The sequence below is a fragment of the Indicator indicator genome, chromosome 6 (genome assembly GCF_027791375.1).
Source record: "Indicator indicator isolate 239-I01 chromosome 6, UM_Iind_1.1, whole genome shotgun sequence".
In the NCBI taxonomy this organism is placed as follows: Eukaryota; Metazoa; Chordata; class Aves; order Piciformes; family Indicatoridae; genus Indicator; species Indicator indicator.
Window position 1 is genome coordinate 23,534,470 of NC_072015.1, and position 21,076 is coordinate 23,555,545.

A 21,076-nucleotide genomic window follows, 5' to 3' on the forward strand; every position below is an offset into this window, starting at 1 on the left:
CTGGAACAGGTTGCCCAGGGAGGTTGTGGATGTCCCCTCCCTGGAGGTGTTCAAGGCCAGGCTGGATGAAGCCTTGAGCTACCTGGGCTGGTGGGAGGTGTCCCTGCAGGTGTGGTCTCACCAGGGCAGGGCAGAGCAGAGCAAGAGTAGAACCTCCCCAGACCTGCTGGTAACACTTTTCTTGATGCACCCCAGGATCCCATTGTCCATCTTGGCCACAGGGGCACATCGCTGTCCCATGGAGAACTTGCTGTCCACTCTGACTCCAAGGTTTTTCTCTATGGAGCTGCTTTCCATCAGGACCACCCCTAGGCAGCACTGCTGCCTAATCTCAGAGCAGCCTGTTCTGAAAAGATCAGTTTCAGCATTTGGTACTGGATAGGGAAGGATTTCCAGAAGAGAGAAAATCATCAGTATCAGCATTTTTCTATTGAGAAAGTTTAGGGGAGCAGCTAAATAGCTGGCTCATAAAGATCACAGCAAATTATTTCCAGAATTTACTTGAATCACTTTTATTATTTATTTATTTATTTTTAAACTTATGGATCAATTCACTATTCATAGAGATTTTCAATTAAGTAGATGAGTCTCCTATTTTGCTCCAGTAAGTAGCTGCAGACATGAAGTGACTGGATTGATGAATGCTTATTATATAAGTTCTGTACTTGGGATTAGGTGGACGGACACAGGTAAAGAAGAAATGAGAATTAAATTAAACAAGCCAATAAAATTGGTTTATAGTCTTAATTCCAGCTTGTACTTGGTTGGTCACAGGGTTTTGCTGTGACATCCTTACTTGATCTAACTCTAAATTCTATAGGATTCAAAGTCCTGCTAGAAACCTCATAATTATTTATTTGTAAGACGACTGTGGCCAGCAGGTCAGGAGAGGTGATTCTTCCCCTCTACTCTGCTCTGCTGAGACCCTACCTCGAATACTGTGTCCAGGTTTTGTATGCCCAGCATAAGAAGGACACAGAGTTGGAGTGAGGCCAGAGGAGGCCACAAAAATGAGACAAGGGCTGGAGCATCTCTGCTGTGAGGACAGGCTGAGAGAGCTGGGGGTGTTCAGCCTGAAGAAGAGAAGGCTCCAGGGGGACCTTAGAGCTGCCTTCCACTACCTGAAGGGATCCTGCAGGAAGGCTGCAGAGGGACTTTTCCTGAGGGTGTCTAGAGACAGGACAAAGGAGAATGCCTTGAATCTGAGGGAGAGCAGGGTTAGACTGGAGCTGAGGAAGAAGTTCTTCAGTCTGAGGGTGGTGAGACTCTGGAACAGGCTGTCCAGGGAGGCTGTGGCTGCCTCCTTCCTGGGGGTGTTGAAGGCCAGGCTGGATGAGACTTGAGCATCTGAGTCTAGTTGAGAGGTGTCCCTGGGCATGGTGGGGAGGTTGGAGTAAATGAGCTCTGAGGTCCCTTGCAACCTGAGCCAATCTAATTTAGCCCTTGAACTTTCTTAGTGTGGTTCTGACATCTCTATACACACCAATCCAGGTGTACATCTCTACACACACAGACACACGGTTATGGTGTTCACCATACTGCAACAAGCTGAAAAGCCTTCAGAGATTAAGGAAGGAATTAGTGGATAAAATATGAAACTCCCCTGGCAGTAAGGATTTATGGTCAGGTTATTTATGAGCCTGATTCAAATGAACTCATTCTGTTGTCCATATTTTACAATGAGCTCTCTTTGTGCTTATCTAACCTTGAACTAATGACATGTTCAGTACAAGAGCTCAGTGACATCACTGGAATTTAATGGCAGCTTGCACCTCTACAAACAGTAAGAGCTCAGCAGCCACTTCTAAATCCACACCTTCCTGTACTCTGTACTGCATTTTGTTACTGGGAATTATACCTAAGGGCCACTGTTTCTCAGGCACTTTGGGCTGGAGTTTTACACCTTTAGTTGCTTACTTAAACTCTGCCAGAATGTGGGCAGCTTGCAATTTCATTTGTCTTAAGCTCATCCAATCTAAACTGCCTGCAGAAGCAAGATGCAAGCCTTTGCCTTGGGTTCCAATTCCAGATTCAAGCCAAGTCTGAACTCAGTGTATGAGAACTGAGATCAGTCAGACAGTGAGGACTTGGGATTTCTAAAGCCTGAGCTTTAATCTGGCAGTGTGGGTGTAGCATTGCTGCTACCCTTACCAAGCTGGAATGGGACAGAGAAGAGCAAATCACAGAACCACAGAATATCAGGGGTTGGAAAGGACCTCCAGAGATCACCCAGTCCAACCCCCCTGCCAGAGCAGGGTCACCCAGGGCAGGTCACACAGGAACACATCCAGGTGGGTGTTGAATGTCTCCAGAGAAGGAGACTCCATAAAATTAAAATAATGTGATTTCTAGTTTCAAAAAGCTGCCTGATCTGTGTTCTCACAGCTAATAGCTGTTTCCTTTTGAGTCCCTACCATGACAGGCAACTGAACTGCAAGAGATGTTCAGACATCAGACATTTACAGGCCACAGAGTCTGCACTGCAAAAGGGGATGGATGAGTAAAACTCAGAATTCTACTGGTATTTAGAGAGAAGAATGACAGCTCTAGGGAGGTTCTCCTCCTCCTCTGCTCTGCCCTCCTCAGACCACACTTGAAATCCTGTATCCAGTTTGGGGCAGCCCAGTGCAAGAGAGACAGACATCTGCTGGAGACAGCCCAACAGAGGGCTGTGAGGATGATGAAGGGACTGGAACATCTCTGCCATAGAGAAAGATTGAGAGCCCTGAGACTGTTTAGTCTGGAGAAGAGAAGGCTGAGAGGGGATCTGATCAATGTGTCTAAATATCTGAGGGGTGGGTGTCAGGATGAAGGTGCCAGGCTCTTTGTGGTGGTGTCCAGAGACAGGACAAGGTCCAACAAGTACAAGCTGGAACCCAGGAGATGCCACCTCAACCATGAGGAGAAACTTGTTTGTTGTGAGGGTGCTGGAGGCCTGGAGCAGGCAGCCCAAAGAGCTTGTGGCATCTCCTCCTCTGGAGAGCTTCCAACCCCACCTGGATGTGTTCTTGTGCATGATCCTTCTCTGGCATGGGGCTTGGACTAGGTGTTCTTCAGATGTCCCTTCCAACCCCTACTATTCTGTGATCCTTTCTTGAAGGAGGATTAGTGTTGCACAATCTACTTTAGAAACCCTGGGCTTCCCAGAATGAAGGACACACAGAGCTGAAGCAGATGCAGAGTGGAGCAGACACTGAAACTGATCACTGAGCTGTGGTGAGAGTCACAGCAGCACTGAGCCCAGTCCTGTGTTTACAGGAGAACTGACTGAATGTACGAGCTGCATGTTAGGCTGAGGAGAAGCTTTTTGTCTCACACCTAAATTCCTTCTGGCAGTTAAAGGATGGCTTTTGGTTTGCTTGCTCTGGTTGCAAGAGACTGGGTGTCTGTGCACATCCACTGAGTATGATGTGGTAGGATATGGTTTGAAGCTTTTTCTGGCTGGCCTGATCGATCCTGTTGTCAGCCCTAAGCTGCAGTGATTGATTAAAAAGCAGAAGTCATAAGAAGTGATTCACTCTGAAGAGATGATAATCTGATCACTTTACTGAGCTGAGCTATTATTCATAGCTCACAATCATTTCTTCTTTTTGGTCCTAATATATTCAGGCAGCATTCTGCTGTTGTCAGATGCAAATAACAGAATAGTAAAACTTCTCCAATATTTCCACTTTTATTATTCTGTTGACAATCCAAACCTTAAAAATATCAAAGAAATGACTTAAAATCCATTGTGACCAAGTGTAAATTATGGATTTACTCTTTACTTATCCTTGACTCTGCTTTGCTGGGACCCCACCTCCAATCCTGCCTCCAGTTCTGGTGTCCCCAGCAGAAGGACACAGAGCTGCTGGAGAGAGGCCACAGGAGGCCACAAAGATGATCCAAGGGCTGGAACAGCTCTGCTGTGAGGACAGGTTGAGGGAGTTGGGGGTGTTCAGTCTGGAGAAAAGAAGGCTCCAGGGGGACCTTAGAGCTATCTTGCAGTACCTGAAGGGATCCTGCAGGAAGGCTGCAGAAGGACTTTTCCCGAGGGTGTCTAGAGACAGAAGAAGGGGGAATGGTTTGAAGCTGAGGGAGAGCAGGGTTAGACTGGAGCTGAGGAAGAAGTTCTTCAGTTTGAGGGTGGTGAGACTCTGGAACAGGCTGTCTAGGGAGGCTGTGGATGCCTCCTTCCTGGGGGTGTTGAAGGCCAGGCTGGATGAGGCCTTGAGGAGCTAGGTGTAGTTGAATGGTGTCCCTGCCTATAGTGGGGAGGTTGGAGCAGATGATCTCTGAGGTCCCTTGCAGCCCAAGCCATTCTACGATCTCTTCATGCCACAGTGGCAGTGATGCTTTATTAGTGTTGTTGCTAAAGGCATTGGCATTTGCAGGGACATCTCAAAGCTCACTCACAGCTAATCCTTGTGCACCAGCTGCCTGTTGTTGCAAGTAATGTGAAATTAATGGTTTGAGGAAAGTGTCTTATTAAAGCTTAACAGCAGAAATGAGACAGAGGAAGCTGTGGCAGTTGTGCTGCCTCATTGAAATAAGGTGTTCTCCTCAAGCAGAATATCCCCTTTATGCTAATGTAATGTCTCTCTCTATGGAAATATCAGCATTCCAAAAGCTCCTCTGGGCACCAATGGCAAAATGCTCAACCAAGGCAGGTGGTGGCATTTCAGTTTCTGTCCTCTTTTTGGTTTTAGTTTATTTGTTTGCTTTTGGGGAAGCAAAGTTTCTTATCCTCTCCTGGTAGAATTAATGACTAAGATCTCTCATTCTTGTGAGACCCCACCTGCAGCATTGCCTCTAGCTCTGGTGCACCCAGCATAAGAGGGACATGGAGCTCCTGGAGTGAGTCCAGAGGAGGCCACAAATATGATCAGAGGGCTGGAGAGCCTCTGCTGGAGGGCCAGGCTGGGAGAGATGGGGCTGTTCAGCCTGAAGAAGAGAAGGCTCCAGAGAGAACATAAAGCAGCCTTCCAGTATCTGAAGTGGAGCTGCAAGTGAGCTGGGGAGGGACTTTTGACAAGGGCTGGGAGTGACAGGATGAGAGGGAATGGATTGAAGCGTGAGGAGGGCAGATTGAGACTGGTGATGAGGAAGAAATTCTTGACACTGGGGAGGCATTGGAACAGGTTGCCCAGGGAAACTGTGGATGTCTCCTCCCTGGAGGTGTTCAAGGCCAGGCTGGATGAGGCCCTGAGCAACCTGGGCTGGTGGGAAGTGTTCCTGCCCAAGGCAGGGGATTGGAACTAGGAGATCTCTAAGGTCCTTTCCAACCCAAACCATTCTACAAATCTATGAATCGCAGTCTTGTCTGTTCGATTTCTTTCAGTGAGTACCATACACCAGTGAAAGGTACCACAATATTTTTACTGGTTTGAGGAACATCTTGCACTAGATAACAGTTTGCCACAGAATCAATTTTATCTTTCCCCTGGGGGGATTCAATTTCTTAGTCTTTTTTTCTGCCAGTGTGGGTCTCAGAGCCAGTGACAGGAACAATGGCAAACACCCAGTGATGAAGCCAGAAAAAACTGGCAGAGGGATGCAGATGCAATTAAATTACTTCAGCTCTTTAAAACAAGGTGGGATCCCATGGCAGGTTGTCATCACTTTCCAGTATTTCATCCACAGCTCTGATCCAGATAATTAAATTGAAAGTACCCACTGATTTTAGGGCATGAGGCCTTCACTGCTTGATATAAAATTCAGAGAATAGGTATCTCCAAAGCAGATGATGAGAAGGAAACTCCAATTCAACTCAGAAGATCAGCAGTTTGTTTGCTCTAATATACCTGCATCAAAGAATCACAGAATGCTTGGAAGAGACCTCAGCGATCATCTCCTCCAGCCTCCCTACCAAAGGCCTTTCAACTAGACTCAGCAACTCAAGACCTCAGATAGACAAAGAGGTTTTTACTCAAATATTTCTTTCCACTGCTTCCAGCACCTATCAAGTCTGTTTATGTTACGTCCTTAGTTGAATTTGTCACACAGAGCAATGAACTGGAAGTCGTCTTCTCTGGAGGCTTTCCAACCCCACCTGGATGCATTCCTGTGTGGCCTGCCCTGGGTGGCCCTGCTCTGATAGGGGGTTGGACTGGATGATCTCTGGAGGTCCCTTCCAACCCCAGCATTCTGTGGTTCTATGGACACACAGCTGTTGGAGTGAATCCATTGGAAGCCACAAAGATGATCCAAGGACTGAAGTACCTCTGCTGTGAGGACAGGCTGAGGGAGCTGGGGTTGTTCAGCCTGGAGAAGAGAAGACTCTGGGGGGACCTTAGAGCAGCCTTCCAATAGCTGAAGGGAACCTACAAAAAAGCCAGGAAGGGACTTTTTGCAAGGGCTTGTAGTGATAGGATGAGAGGGAATGGATTGAAGCTTGAGGAGGGCAGATTGAGACTGGAGATGAAGAAGAAATTCTTGACAGGGAGGATGGGGAAACACTGGAACAGGTTGCCCAGGGAGGATGTGGATGCCTCTTCCCTGGAGGTGTTCAAGGCCAGGCTGGATGAGGCCTTGAGCAACCTGGGCTGGTGAGAGGTGTCCCTGCCCATGGCAGGGGGAATGGAACCAGACTTGAATGTCCCTTCCAGCCCAAATAAATCTATCACTCTGTGGATCTTTGAAATGTGTTTAATACCAAGTTTTCTATGGATCTCTGAGCAGCATTTTGTCCACAATCTTACCTTGTTGGGTGGATTTAAAGAGGTCTTTGCCGAGGGCTGTATACCTCCTGTATTGATTAGAGAACTGAGCTTGTATGCAGCAGACATTTCCTGAAGGAAACCTTTCTAGGTTCCTACCAATTTCCAAGAAATCCACTTGATTTCACCCCTGTTACATCCTAAAGATATATACCACGAGGCTTTGTTTAGAAAAGCTGAGATGATGGCCAAATTGCTTGAGAAAAACATCAAAAGATTAATGATTGAGCTCTGCCTGGCTCCCAGCTCCTCACTTCCTGGATCAGTGCAGCTGACACATCTCACAAAGATGACACATACTGACTCTGGGGAGGGAGCAGCAATTATTTGCCTTATTATTAGCCATGTCAGGCACGTCACAGAGCAATGTTGTGCCAGGCAGCCAAAGAAGAAATTTCTAGCATGACTTTCCTTCATCTTGAAGGACTGCTGTAGATAGTCCCCAAACAACAAATATATGTCTGGAAATTGGGACCCTCCTGCAAAGAGCAAAACAAATATCTAAATCTGCTAGGTTTACTCTGAAGAAGAGACAAAATACCAGGAAGTATAAAAGGGGATGAGTTTCACAGAATTACTGAATGTTGGGGGTTGGAAGGGATCTCCAGAGATCATCCAGTCCAAACACCCTGCCAGAGCAGGGTCACCCAGGGCAGGCCGCACAGGAACACATCCAGCTGGGTTTTGAAAGTCTCCGAGAAGGAGACTCCACAAGCTCTCTGGGCAGCCTGCTCCAGGCCTCCAGCATCCTCGCAACAAAGAAGTTTCTCCTCATGCTGAGATGGGTTCTAGCTTGTACCTGCTGTTCCTTGTCCTATCAGTGGGCACCACCACAAAGAGCCTGGCACCTTCATCCTGACACCCACCCCTCAGATATTCAGACACATTGATCAGGTCCCCTCTCAGCCTTCTCCTCTCCAGACTTAACAGCCCCAAGGCTCTCAGTCTTTCTCCATGGCAGAGATGTTCCAGTCCCTTCATCATCCTCACAGCTCTCTGTTGGACTTTCTCCAGCAGATCCCTCTCTCTCTTGAATTGAGGAGCCCCAAACTGTATACCATGTGATGTTTATATTAATGTTCTTCCAGGGAAGTGGCCTCTGGATCACCAGTTCTAGAGAAATGATTTTGCTGGTGCTGTTGTGTAGCCTTTCCCCCACCATGCAGAGCAAAGCTCTGCTCTGTGGCTTCAGTCACTCTCAGATGTCTGCTGCTGTTTTTTCCCCAGATCTATTTGCGATTCCTGGACTACGAGATGCAGAATTCCAACGAGTGCAAGAGGAATTTTGTAGCTGTCTACGATGGGAGCAGCTCAGTGGAGGATCTAAAAGCCAAGTTCTGCAGCACTGTTGCCAATGACGTGATGCTGAGGACAGGGCTGGGAGTCATCCGCATGTGGGCAGATGAAGGCAGTCGGAACAGCCACTTCCAGATGCTCTTCACATCCTTCCAAGAACGTAAGACCCTCACCAATGTGTCTGCCTTCCAGCTTGGTCCAGCCCCTTGAACTGTTCATGTTTGCTTCACACAGAGCGGTATCCTCAAAGTGTTCTCAAACAAGCTCTGGAAGCATTCAGAGCCGTTTTTATTCTGACTATTTGTAGTGTGCAGCAACTTGTAAGGCAGAAGGAAGAGCACAGGATTCAGAGCAGTCCTGATCTGTCCAGTTGTGTTCTTCAGTAGGAGGGTGGTGAGACTCTGGAAGAGGCTGCCCAGGGAGGCTGTGGATGCCTCCTACCTGGGGATATTCAAGGCCAGGCTGGAGAAGACCTTGAGCAGCTGATGAGAGGTGTCCCTGGGCATGGTGGGGAGGTTGGAGTAGATGAGCTCTGAGGTCCCTTCCAACCTGAGCCATCCTCATTCTATGATTTTATGAATTTGATTTTTTAATCTCATTATGATGGGTACTGAACAAAACTTATGTTTATCTACTCCCAGGTGGTGGATTTGTTTGTGCAGGTTGTAGCCGGTGCTTATCAACAAACATAGGTGTCAGGTGTTGTTAAGCAAATCATTTACTTAAGTCTTTTGTGGTAAAAGAAGTTTTCTACAAGCTTGGCAGGGTATTTTCTTAACATTCTCTCTGCACCCTGCTTGCATTCCTACATTTCCAATTTCTGGACTTATGTACTAAGAAATTTCTCCTCATGTTGAGATGGAATTTCCTGTGATTGAATTTATGTCCATTGCCCCTCATCCTACCACTGAGTATCCTTGAAAAGAGCCTGGCACCTTCATCTGGGCACCTGCTCCTCAGATATCAGGAGACACTGATCAGATCCCCTCTCAGCCTTCTCCTCTCCAGACTAAACAGCCCCAGGGCTCTCAGCCTTTCTCCATATCAGAGATGTTCCAGTCCCTTCATCATACTGGTAGCTCTCAGTTGGACTCGCTCCAACAGATCTCTGTCTCTCTTGAACTGGGGACCCCCAAACTGGACACAGCATTGCAGGTGTGGTCTGAGCAGGGCAGAGCAGAGGAGCAGGAGAACTTCCCTATAGCTGCTTGCCACACTTTTCTTGCTGCACCCCAGGATGCACTTGTCCCTCTTGGCCACAGGGGCTCATTGCTGGAACATTTGCATTAATTCTCACATGCTTATCCATGCCCATTGCAGTGTATTTTTGGTTTGGTGCATCACAAGTCTGACAAGAAGATTTCTGTGCAGCTGCCAGTGGCTGGAATGAAGACAACAACCCTACCAAAGACATCCTTCATCTGTATTCTGCATGCGTGTCCCCTGTGATGAGGCAATGAGACTGTGCTGAGAGCAGCCTCCGTAATTCCCTAATTATGGCTCTGATTAAAAATTTCTGACAGTCTACATGCCTCACACTGCCTCTGCCACTGTGCTCTCTCTCTGCAGCCTTAGGGAGCACTGTGTTTTCCTTGTCTGCAAATCAGGCCAGGGTCTAAAAGATATTGAGAACCCTCAGTTGAGATGATCCTACTCTTCTCCTTTCTGCAGACGGAGGTGTCTTGAATATTCAAGGTCTGATTCATTTTTTTTTTTCACAAGGCACCCTGATCTGTTACCTTAGAAACAACTGCACAGGCACTGGAGGTTCACAGCATATAAAGAGCAGGGGAGTGAAACACTAGGATGACAAACTTGAAAGGAAGGTTTGAGTAAGTTTGTGTGTGTGCACAGCTTTCATGGTTTTAAGGAAAATAAGGAAAATAAATGATTTCTTTTGTTTTTTCTTGAATAAGTGGTGTGTGAACAGCTTTCATATTTTGAATGAAAATAAAGGAAAAAAATGTGGGTTCTTTTTCCTTCATGAATCACAGAATCATAGAATGGTTTGGGTTGGAAGAAACCTTGGAACTCATCAACTCCAACCTCCCCACCACGGGCAGAAACACCTCTCAACTAGACTCAGCTGCTCAAGGCCTCGTCCAACCTGGCCTTCAACACCCCCAGGAAGGAGGCAACCACAACCTCCCTGAGCAGCCTGTTCCAGAGTCTCACCACCCTCAAACTGAAGAACTTCTTCCTCAGCTCCACTCTAACCCTGCTCTGCCTCAGCTTCAAACCATTCCCCCTTGTCCTGTTTCTAGACACCCTCAGGAAAAGTCCCTCTGCAGCCTTCCTGGAGAATCCCTTCAGGTACTGGAAGGCAGCTCTAAGGTCCCCTGGAGCCTTCTCCTCTCCAGACTAAACAACCCCAGCTCCCTCAGCCTGTCCTCCTAGCAGAGGTGCTCCAGCCCTTGGATCACCTTTGTGCCTCCTCTGGACTTTCTCCAGCAGCTTTGTTTCCTTCTACTGCTGTGGACACCAGAACTGGAGGCAGGTTTGGAAGTGAGGTCTCAGCAGAGCAGAGCAGAGTGAAGGGGCAGAATCCCCTCTCTTGCCCTGCTGGCCACAGAGTCAAGGGGAAGAAAATGTAGTACACAGCCTGTTCATAAACAGGAGAAGAAACTGTGTCTGTGTTTTTAATGCTAGAAAGGGACTTTAAAGATGTAAAGGTGCTGCAGATTGTAGCTCCTGGGCCATGTCAGCTGTAAGTGCTGCCCTGTGTGTCAGACTGGTGTGGGCTGCCTGGATCAGCCAGAGCAGATGCTGAGGTGAGACACAGCTCACTGCATGTAGGCTGCAGCGTCTTTCAGCAGGGTGAGGGCATAATTAGATCATCTGCATGGCAGAGAGGGAATGTCAGAGCTCGTTCAGGAAGATGTGCATCAGGGAGCACACACCTGTGTCTCTACTTGGGGACAAAGAAAGAGGGGGAAAAAAGCTGTTTTGTTACCCTGGAGCTGAGAAAGAAATAAAACAGATGGCATATATGTGGTGGGGCTGTGCGTGGGAAAGAGTGACAAAGAAAAAATCCTGTTTGACTGTTGTGGAGTCTCCTTCTCTGGAGACATTCCAAACCTGCCTGGATGTGTTCCTGTATGACTTGCCCTGGGTGACCCTGCTCTGGCAGTGGTGTTGGACTGGATGATTTCTGGAGGTCTCTTCCAACCCCTAAGATTCTGTGGTTCTGTGACTGTGTGTGTTGTGCTCTGCTGCTCCCTGAGTTTCTCTCCGCAGTGTGGAGCTGAGCTGTTGAGATGTGAAGCCTTCCCTTGTGGGCAGCTCTGTGGTCTGGAATTGGTTTATTCTGGATGCAGGCTGCTTAGCCTGAGGAATGTTTTCCTTCTGTGTAACTCTCTTAATTCTTGTTACAGAGCCACTTCCTGGGGACTTTATGTTTGTGTAGAACAGAGAAATCTTAAAGAGATTTCTTGAGTGAATATTTTAATGAGGTTTGTTTGGTGTGCTCCAGTTCCATTTGAAATAGATAGGATTTTGTGGCTGGCATCTAAAAACTGCTGTTGCAAGTTTCCAGACCTCTAGCAGTGCTATAAATGTTCAAAAGAAAGGGATGCAATGCACATAGTGGTTAAGTTTCCTCAGCCAGGAAAACACTGCTGGTTCTCAGATCATCAGAAGAGTAGCAGAGCTCTAAGTAACGATAACCAATTAATTCCTAATAGGTGGTAATTTGCAGTAGTACTATGTGAGCAGCATTATTAGCTGTTTCAACTGTCATTATGGGCTTTGGATCTTTAATATGCACTCTGAGAATATCTATATTTATATCTGCATCTATATAATCTATCTCTATCTATCTATCCATCTATCTATCTATCTGTCTATCTATCTATCTATCTATCTATCTATCTATCTATCTATCTATCTATCTATCTATCTATCTCCATCTCTATCATAGAGTCATAGAATCCCAGAATGGCTCAGGTTGGAAGGGACCTTAGAGCTCATCTACTCCAACCTCCCCACCATGTCCAGGGACCTCTCAACTAGAAAAAGCTGCTCAAGGTGTCATCCAACCTGGCCTTCAACACTCCCAGGAAGGAGGCATCCACAGCCTCCCTGGACAGCCTATTCCAAAGTCTCACTCCCCTCAAACTGAAGAACTTCTTCCTCAGCTCCAGTCTAACCCTGCTCTCCCTCAGATTCAAGCCATTCTCCCTTGTCCTCTCTTTAGACACCCTCATGAAAAGTCCCTCTGCAGCCTTCCTTCAGGTACTGGAAGGCAGCTCTAAGGTCCTCCCTGGAGCCTTCTCCTCTCCAGGCTGACCACCTCCAGCTCCCTCAGCCTGTCCTCACGGCAGAGCTGCTCCAGCCCTTGTCTCATCTTTGTGGCCTTCTCTGGACTCTCTCCAGCAGCTCTGTGTCCTTCTTCTGCTGGAAACACCAGAACAGGATGTAATATATCCTTACCTTATGATCTTTAATGTACATTCTAAGCACATCTATAAATCCATCTGTATCATCTGTATCTTCTATACTTATATATCTATATATCTAAATAGTCTAAATTTATATAGCTATATATCTATATGTATACCTATATCTACATTATCTATATGTGTAGACAAAAAAAAAACATATTTTTGTGCATGGCAGCCACTATCTATATCTACATTATCTATATCTGTAGACAAAAAAAAATCATATTTTTTTGCATGGCAGCCACTGTCTACAATAGATTTCAAATATCCAAAGAAATTAAGAACGAGAAAAAGGAAAACAAGGAAGGTGGCTTCATCAAAAGGTTCATCTAGTAAGAAGAGTTGAAAAATGAGCCTTTGTTTTCTCACCCACTGACTAACTCTTCATTTCATTTTCCATGCCTGTGAGAGTGATCTCCAGGCTGATTAATGACAGCTGTGCTACACCTCCAGCTTCTTCCAAGAGCTGCTCCTGAGCAAACACAGCCACACTTGAACATAAAAGCAGATTTGGAGAAGCAGTACAGCAGGGATAAGAAATCCCTCTATATGCACAGCAGGCAAGAGGTTTGTTGTCTCACCTCTGAGTCCTGTTTGGTAGCTCTGCTCCCTTCTCTGTCCATAACCCTGCATCACAAACCCAATGCCAGATAAAATATTATTCCTTCTCTTATTTTTGACCTCTAAGCTACCTGTGGCTTCCCTAAAGGAGGACAAGCTCTTGCATTCTTATTTTATTCTGATTAGCAAAATCTGTATTTGGGTAGAAATCTTAAAGAAGTGGTGCAGATCCTCAGTGAGTAACAGCACTCCAGGCCTTGTCTGCAAGCAGAATTCCACAGGTGATGCCCTCAGCATGGGGAAAGGGCACTGCAGGTATGCAGCCTTAGTGACTGTGTTTGTGGTGGTAATGCAAAGGGAACTCCTGAGCAAGGGAGAAGCAAAGCAATTAGTGCAGCACACGTGAAGAGAGAGCTTCCCTTTACAAGGTCTTAGGAGTGCAAATACACTACAGCCTTGCTGGCTTTGCTGCCTCTGTCCACACTAACACCTGGAAAGGGGAACATTGGGATTGCCTCCTTGGTGAGCGCTCGGCTGTGATTTTCTTCACCTCTGTGCTGTTTGCAGCTCTCTCTTAGGTGAAAAGCCCTCCCTGGCTTTAGCATCCCAAATGACTCTCTTCCCCTGAATTAAATCCCTGTCTGTGGTGCTTAGAGTGTAGACACTGAACAGAGGCTGGAGCTCTGAGCACATGGTCTTGAGCTGTCATGCTCTGCTGAGTTCATCTATCCAAACAACCTTGGGAAACCCCACAGAGGTGGGTTGGAAACATTAGATGATCAATGTGCATCTGCTGTTAACTGACCACAAAAGATAACATTACATTTATCTTTAACAGAGCTGTCTTGAAGGGGGATGTGAATGAAAATTTGGTGTTAAACACATTTCATAGATTCAGAGACTTGTTTGGGTTGGAGGAGACCTTAAAGATCATACAGTTCCAACCCCACTGCCACAGGCAGGGACACCTCTCACCTGCCCAGGTTGCTCAAGGCCTCATACAGCCTGACTTTGAACACCTCCAGGGAGGAGGCATCCACAGCCTCCGTGGGCAACCTATTCCAGTGTCTCCCCATCCTCACTGTCAGGAATTTCTTCCTCATCTCCAGTCTAAATCTGCCCTCCTCAAGCTTTAATCCATTGCCTCCCATCCTATTTTACAAGCTCTTGTAAAAAGTCCCTTCCCACCTTTCTTTAACACACAGAGAGAGATGTATTTTGTTACACATCACTATGGTAAAATAATTATTAAAAATAGTCTGGCTGAGGGAGCTGGGGGTGTTCAATCTGGAGAAGAGAAGGCTTCAGGCAGACCTTAGAGAAGCCTTCTAATACCTGAAGGGATCCTCCAGGAAGACTGCAGAGGGACTGTTCCCAAAGGCCCAAAGGACAAGGGGCAATGGTTTGAAATGAGAGCAGATTGAGATTGGATATGAGGAACCAGTTATGCACCAGGAGGTTGCTGGAACGCTGTAACAGGTTGCTCAGGGAGGTGGTTGAGGTCCCATCCCTGGAGATATTCAAGGTGAGGCTGGACAAGGCTCTGAGCAACCTGATCTAGTGGAGGATGTCCCTGCTGAGTAAAGGGGGTTGGACTGGATGCCCTTTGGAGGTCCCTTCCAACCCAGACCATTCTGTGATTCTCTGATTCCATTTATTTCCTGTAGTGCTTTATGAATAGAGTTGGTTTACAGTACAATTGTCCATGTAGTACTTCTGATTATTTGATTGTCTCAGTGGAAGCACTATTATTTTGCTTTAATGTAGAAGATGGCTGCTTTTATGTCATGGTACTTGGTGAACATGGCAGATGGAAGACCTATTAATGCTTTTTGTGTTTCTCTGCCTTGGGGCTATTCAGGATGAAAAGAATTTATGATTATTTTGCATTAATAAAGGAAAAACTGGAGGTTATGGGCTCCACATGCATTCTGAAAACCTTCCAACAGTAACAAAATGTGGACAGCTCCACTGACTAAATTGTTATTGATTTTGAAAGCCATTTAACCTTAAAATACTAAATTTAGGTTTCTTTATATATGGTGATGGCAAGAGTCTGGATGGGATAGCATCTCTTCCTGTCCCCGCCCCTGAGAACATCTCTCCCTGTTCCCTCACTGTTAACATCTCTTCTGTCCCCTCACCTGCTCATCTATCTCCTAGGAGTAGTGCACCATCTTGTGTCCACTGTAAATACTTTCACAGATTCATGCAATGCTTTGGGTTGGAAGGGTCCTTAAAGTTCCAACCCAAGATGTCCCTGCTGGCTGCAGGGACCTTCGGAGGTCTCTTCCAAATCAAACCATTTTATGATTCTATCCTTCTGGTGGCTTCCATGCCTCTTCACAGCAACAGTCTGTTGCTTTCAGTAAAGCCTTCATCCTGCAGCTTTTATCTGCATTATTCTCCTAGACTCTGGGCTTCAGGGACAACTAAGATTGTTGCTGTGTATGATTTTCACACTTGCGACCAAAGTAGTCTTTTTTTTTGCTGTAGCCTTTCTTGTGACTCAAAGTTTTTTAAAGTAATTTTATCTTCTCTGCATATAAATGTTCAGGCAAACTTCATATGTCACTAAAGTTCATTTTTCTTTGGGCAACTAGTTTCAGCAACTAGTTTTAGACCAAACTCTTGTCCATACACTGGGTCAGGCTGGGACGCAGTTAACTCTTTTTAGAGCAGCCCATAGGGTGCTGTGTTTTGGATCTGTGGCTAAAACTGTTGATAGAACATCCATGACCCTCCAGCAATGTGTGGAGGGGGGCAACCACTACAATAATGCCAGTCAGGCTTTGAGGAAGTCCATTTGTCTTGGAACTGAAAAGCTCTTGCATGATGAACAGTGTGGGACTTGAGTGCTCTCAGGGCTTCGTGGTGAATATTAAATTTGTTCAAGGAACATTTCAATGTCTAAAGGGGACCTCAGGAAGGCTGGGGAGGGACTGTTCAGAAGGGCCTGTGAGGGTAGGACAAGGAGCAATGGTTTGAAACTGAAGCAGAGCAGATTTAGGTTGGACATCAGGAGGAAGTTCTGCACAATGAGGGTGGGGAGACACTGGAACAGGCTGCCAAGGGAGGTGGTTGAGACCCCATCACTGCAGACATTCAAGCTCAGCCTTGATGTGTCCCTCTGCAGTCTGCAGAGGTGTTGGCCAAGGTGATCTTTGAGGCTCCCTTCTAACCCAGTGCAATTCTTGAAGCTGTGTTGTTTAGCTATTTCCTATTCCACATTACGTGACCACCCCTAGATTTGTTTGTTGCAGATAGCTGAATGATTTTCTCTTCTTAATATCAGCTTTTTTCTCTCTTGTTTTCAGCCCCTTGTGAAGCCAACACATTCTTTTGCCACAGTAATATGTGTATCAATAACACCTTGGTCTGCAATGGACTCCAGAACTGTGTATATCCCTGGGATGAAAACCACTGCAAAGGTAATGTGGAGAGCAGGAGATGTCAGAGCCATTTAGACTGGGTGGGATACAGCATTTCATCTTTAGTGTCTTGTTAACTGCGTGCCAGACAGGGCAGGGCTCAGGAAGAGTAATGCAGGGAGAGCATAAACCAAGCAAGAGAAGAAATGAAGAGAGGTAAAGGCACCACTGGATTTTACCTGCAGCCTTTGCATTTGTTTTGCTTGGTTTGCATTGCCTTCCAATTTGGTTTGATTGCCTTCCAGTGCCTGAAGGGATCTCCAGGAAGAAGGGGTCTTTTCCTGAGGGTGTCTAGAAACAGGACAAGGGGAATGGCTTGAAGCTGAGGGAAAGCAGGGTTAGACTGGAGGTGAGGAAGAAATTCTTCAGCTTGAGGCTTTTGGGACTCTGGAATAGGCTGCCCAGGGAAACTGTGGATGCCTCCTCCCTGGGGGTGCTCAAGGCCAGGCTGGATGAGGCCTTGAGCAGTTGAGTCTGCTTGAGAGGTGTCCCTGGGCATGGTGAGGAGGTTGGAGCAGATGAACTCTGAGGTTCCTTCCAGGTTAAGCCATTTTATGATTCTCTGATCTTCAGATGACCTTCAAGGTCACTTCCAGGCTAAACCCATTGTATGAATCTCTGAACCTATGAAATGAGGCAGAACGTCTATTTCATAGGTAGGGATTGATGTTCTCAAACAGGTCCTGCAGTGGCTTCTGAACATTGTTTTGTGTTTCTGCAAAAGAAAAAGAAATAAAAATCAGCATCTGTGCTGCCTTGAAGGGGAAGAGCTTAACTAACTTACACTGTAAGCTAGGGAGACAGTTTGCTTCCCTGCCTCCCTCCTCCTCCCTGTTGCAGATTTGTTCCTGGAAACATGGGATATGCCAAATTTAGGAACCAATCAAGTCACAAACTTCAGAATGAGATGGATTAGCAGGCAGCCCATAATTCTGTTGAAGCCTGGAAAATCCTGACAAGCATTGCAATAGGGGAAAGCACAAATGAAAGCAGCACTCTAAAAGGACATGGCAAAACTGTGGCATGGCAATAATATTCTTCACCAAAAAGACACCCCACAAACCAACCCTAAACATAGCATTGGGAAAGAATTATCTGTTCTTTATTTTCCAGAACAAAGGGAACAGAGAGCCACCCCCACTCTTTAGTTTTCCAGCATCATTTTCTTCATCGGACCTTTACCAAGTAGCTTTTTCATTTGGCCTTCTGCATTTATCCTCTCCCCTGACTACAAAAAGATTTTGCTGATTCCAGCCAAACAAAACAAAAAGTTGTTTGCTGCTGTGTGGCTTTTTCTAACTCTGCTACGTCCCCAGAGTCTCTGTCAGTCAGTCAGAGAAAGCCCAGGTGAATCTGCTGGAGTAGGCAGGGAGTGGATTTAGGTTGGATATAAGGAAGAAGGCTGGGGAGGGACTGGGGAGAGATCTGTAGCGGTCTGGGGGGGCTTTAGCAGGCAGCTGGAGTTCAGCGGTGACATCAAAGCCGTCTGTTTGTTATGGCTATAGCTTTGTGAATGATTCCTTGTCATCTACTCTCAGTCAATAACCTTCCAGGTGAGTGGGCAGGCACAGGACCTGTGTGCTGTGCACTTGGCTTTCACAGATTCCTGGTTTCTTCATTTCCATCAGGGAGACTGATTAAGTGACCTCAGGCGTAGACTTAGGCTCAGTTTTGCAGTCATCTGTGAACCCATCAGGGTTGTTTTTATTCTTGAACTGCAATTAACTCTGTGTCTTCCTTTCTTTCCTTTCTCCTCTCTCCCTTCTGTCCCCTCTCTCCCCTCTCTTCCCTTTTTTCCCTTTCTCCTATCTCACAGAAAAAAGAAATGCTAACCTCTTGGACCAACTTACCAATACCAGTGGGACTATAATTGGGGTGACTTCTTGCATCGTGATCATCCTCATTGTGATCTCTGTTATAGTGCAGATCAAGCAGCCTCGGAAAAAATTCGTCCAAAGGAAAGCAGACTTTGATCAAACAGTATTCCAGGAGGTGTTTGAGCCTCCTCACTATGAGTTATGCACCCTCAGAGGGACAGGCCATACAGCTGACCTGGCTGACGTGGCAGATGACTTTGAGAACTACCATAAACTGCGGAGATCATCTTCCAAATGCATTCATGACCATCACTGTGGATCACAAGTGTCTAGCATTAAGGGCAGCCGGAGTAACCTCAGCACAAGAGATGCTTCTGTCTTGACAGAAATCCAGCCCCAGCCTGTCAAACCACTCATCCAGCCTGTCAACAGGAGGAACATCCTTGTCATGAAACATAGCTACTCCCAGGACGCTGCAGATGCATGTGAGATTGACGAGATTGAAGACGTCCCAACCACGAGCCACAGGCTGGCCAGACATGACAAAGCTGTTCAGCGGTCAGTATCAATAGATTTTTGATGAAGACTGTTGTGTGAGGACTTGATTGCCCCAACACCTTCACTGTCTGCTTGATTTCCTGTTTATCTTTCTGTTTCCTGATAGCACATCTCCATTATTTTATCTCGCTCTTCCTCTCTCTCTCTCTCATCTCTGCTCCTGTTCCTGAGGGATCCTGTGTCTCACTTCTACCTTTCCACTTTCTGTCTTTCTTTTTCTTTTTCTAGTTTACACTTAGCCACATCCACACAGGTCAGCAAAGAATAGGGATAATCTTTAAAAACCAAAGAATTTTTTGTGTGTTAACTTCATTTTTTGAGTCTGCCACATATGTGTGGCTTCCTTCTAACTGAGGTGGCCTTGAGCATCGTAGAATCATGGAATGGGTTGGGTTGGAAGTGACGTCCAAAAGTCATCCAGTCCAACCCCCTCTGCAGTCAGCAGGGGCATCCACTGTTGGTCTAATGTCCCTAAGTCAAGACATCAATACATACAAAACACATGGATCAGGTTAGATGCATGGCTTGATATTGAGAAACTCAAGCCTGGGGTAAGGAACTTCCTTTTCTCGTGAAATAGCAGCTTTGGTATAACGAATGACAAAAATACTTGCAAAATTTACTGTTCCATTATTAATCACAGGATGTTGGCCTGTCTTATTAAGATACACACAAATCATACAATCACAGAAGGTTAGGGGTTGGAAGGGGTCCCCAGAGATCTTCCAGTCCAACCCTGCTGCCAGAGCAGGGTCACCTAGGGCAGGTCACACAGGAACACAGCCAGCTGGGGTTGCAAAGTCTCCACAGAAGGAGACTCCACAAGCTCTCTGGGCAGCCTGCTCCAGGCCTCCAGCACCCTCACAGTGACAAAAGTTTTCCCTTCTGTTCCCATGGCACCTCCTCTGCTCCAGCTTGCTCCCGCTGCCCCTTGTCCTGTCCTTGGACATCCCTGAGCTCCATCCCTGCACATCTTTATCAACAGGGATGAGGGCAGCCCTCAGGCTCCTCTGCTCCAAGCTCCAGAGTCCCAAGCTCCCTCAGCCTGTCCTCACAGGAAGATGTTCCACTGCCTGCAGCAGCTTTGTGGTTCTGTGCTGGACTCTCTCAAGCAGTTCCCTGACATCTTTCTTGAACTGAGGGGCCCAGAGCTGGACACAGTATTCCAGATGTGGCGTCAGCAGGGCAGAGGGGGAGGAGAAACTCTCTGACCTACTCACCACAGCCTTTCTAATCCATCCCATTGGCCTTGGCCTCCAAGGCACATTGCTGGCTTATGTCCATCCTGTTTTCCACTGGACTCCCAGGTCCTTTTCCCGAGAGCTGCTCTCCAGCGGGTCAGCCCCCAAGCTATCTATCAATTAGAAGATGAGACAGCACAGCAAATAGAGACTACCCATAGCTTTCCATATAGAAAGAAAGTTGAAAGGGATCTTTCTAACCAATCAAAAAGTCAAGCATGTTGCTTTTAATCGAAGAGCACTTTCTGCTGGGTGTTGCAAGGAAAAGAAAAAAAAATACAAAAGACTTATGAACAATTTATTTGAAACAGAAACACAGAAACTTTTGATCTATTTATTATTTGGTTGTTTCTTTTTTCCTCTTGCATGCATTCTTTGTGCACTCCTTGTGATTTTTTTACAAGCCCTCCCTGTTTTCTTTGCACATTAAGGCATTTCTGTTTCTTAAAAACCCCACTAAGTTAATTGCTGATTTGAACCTGACTGCATGACAATGTCAATGACTTCATGAATACTGCTCATATGATCAAGCTGTACTGTTCCTTAAGTATCTCTCTGCATGTAATTCTTTTTTCTATGCAAAAATTATTATTTTGAATGAAATAGCCATAACATTCCAGGTTCTGCCTCATTGGGTCTCTAAGCAAACATGAGTCTGAGTACAACACCACTAGGGTCTAGGAGACAAAGTGGAGGTGAGTAACACTGCAACAGTTTGAGCCATCTGTTGCTTTGCATTGATTTGATTTGTGTGTGTGTGTGTGTCTTTTTGCTGAGCTGCACCTTAGTTCTCAAGCTTTCTGTTACCTTGTCTGGAAAGAGCCAGGTTTGAATGGTGAGAAAACTGAAAGACAGATGATGACCACTTTAATGAAGCCAAATCTCTTAATTCCTCATTCTTCACAGCACTGTCCTCATTCCCTGGTTTAATATACTCCTCATTGCAAACAGTTGGTAAAGACAGATGCTTTGCATGGCTCTAGTGCTTCATTACTGCTCCTTTTTATTTGTGAACCCAAAATTTGGAGCCCC

At 46.2% G+C, this 21,076-nt stretch overlaps 1 protein-coding gene across 1 annotated transcript in view; it reads left to right on the forward strand.

Annotated features, from left to right (window-relative positions):
* Window positions 1-20,725, forward strand: part of NETO1 (neuropilin and tolloid like 1) — a 43,955-nt gene extending 23,230 nt beyond the window's left edge. Inside the window, exons 7-10 of the mRNA XM_054381706.1 lie at window positions 7,926-8,154; window positions 16,315-16,428; window positions 18,245-18,803; window positions 20,665-20,725. Of these exons, the coding sequence (XP_054237681.1) occupies window positions 7,926-8,154; window positions 16,315-16,428; window positions 18,245-18,803; window positions 20,665-20,725 (963 nt within the window). The remainder of the gene's footprint in view (window positions 1-7,925; window positions 8,155-16,314; window positions 16,429-18,244; window positions 18,804-20,664) is intronic.
* The last annotated feature ends 351 nt before the right edge of the window (window positions 20,726-21,076 follow it).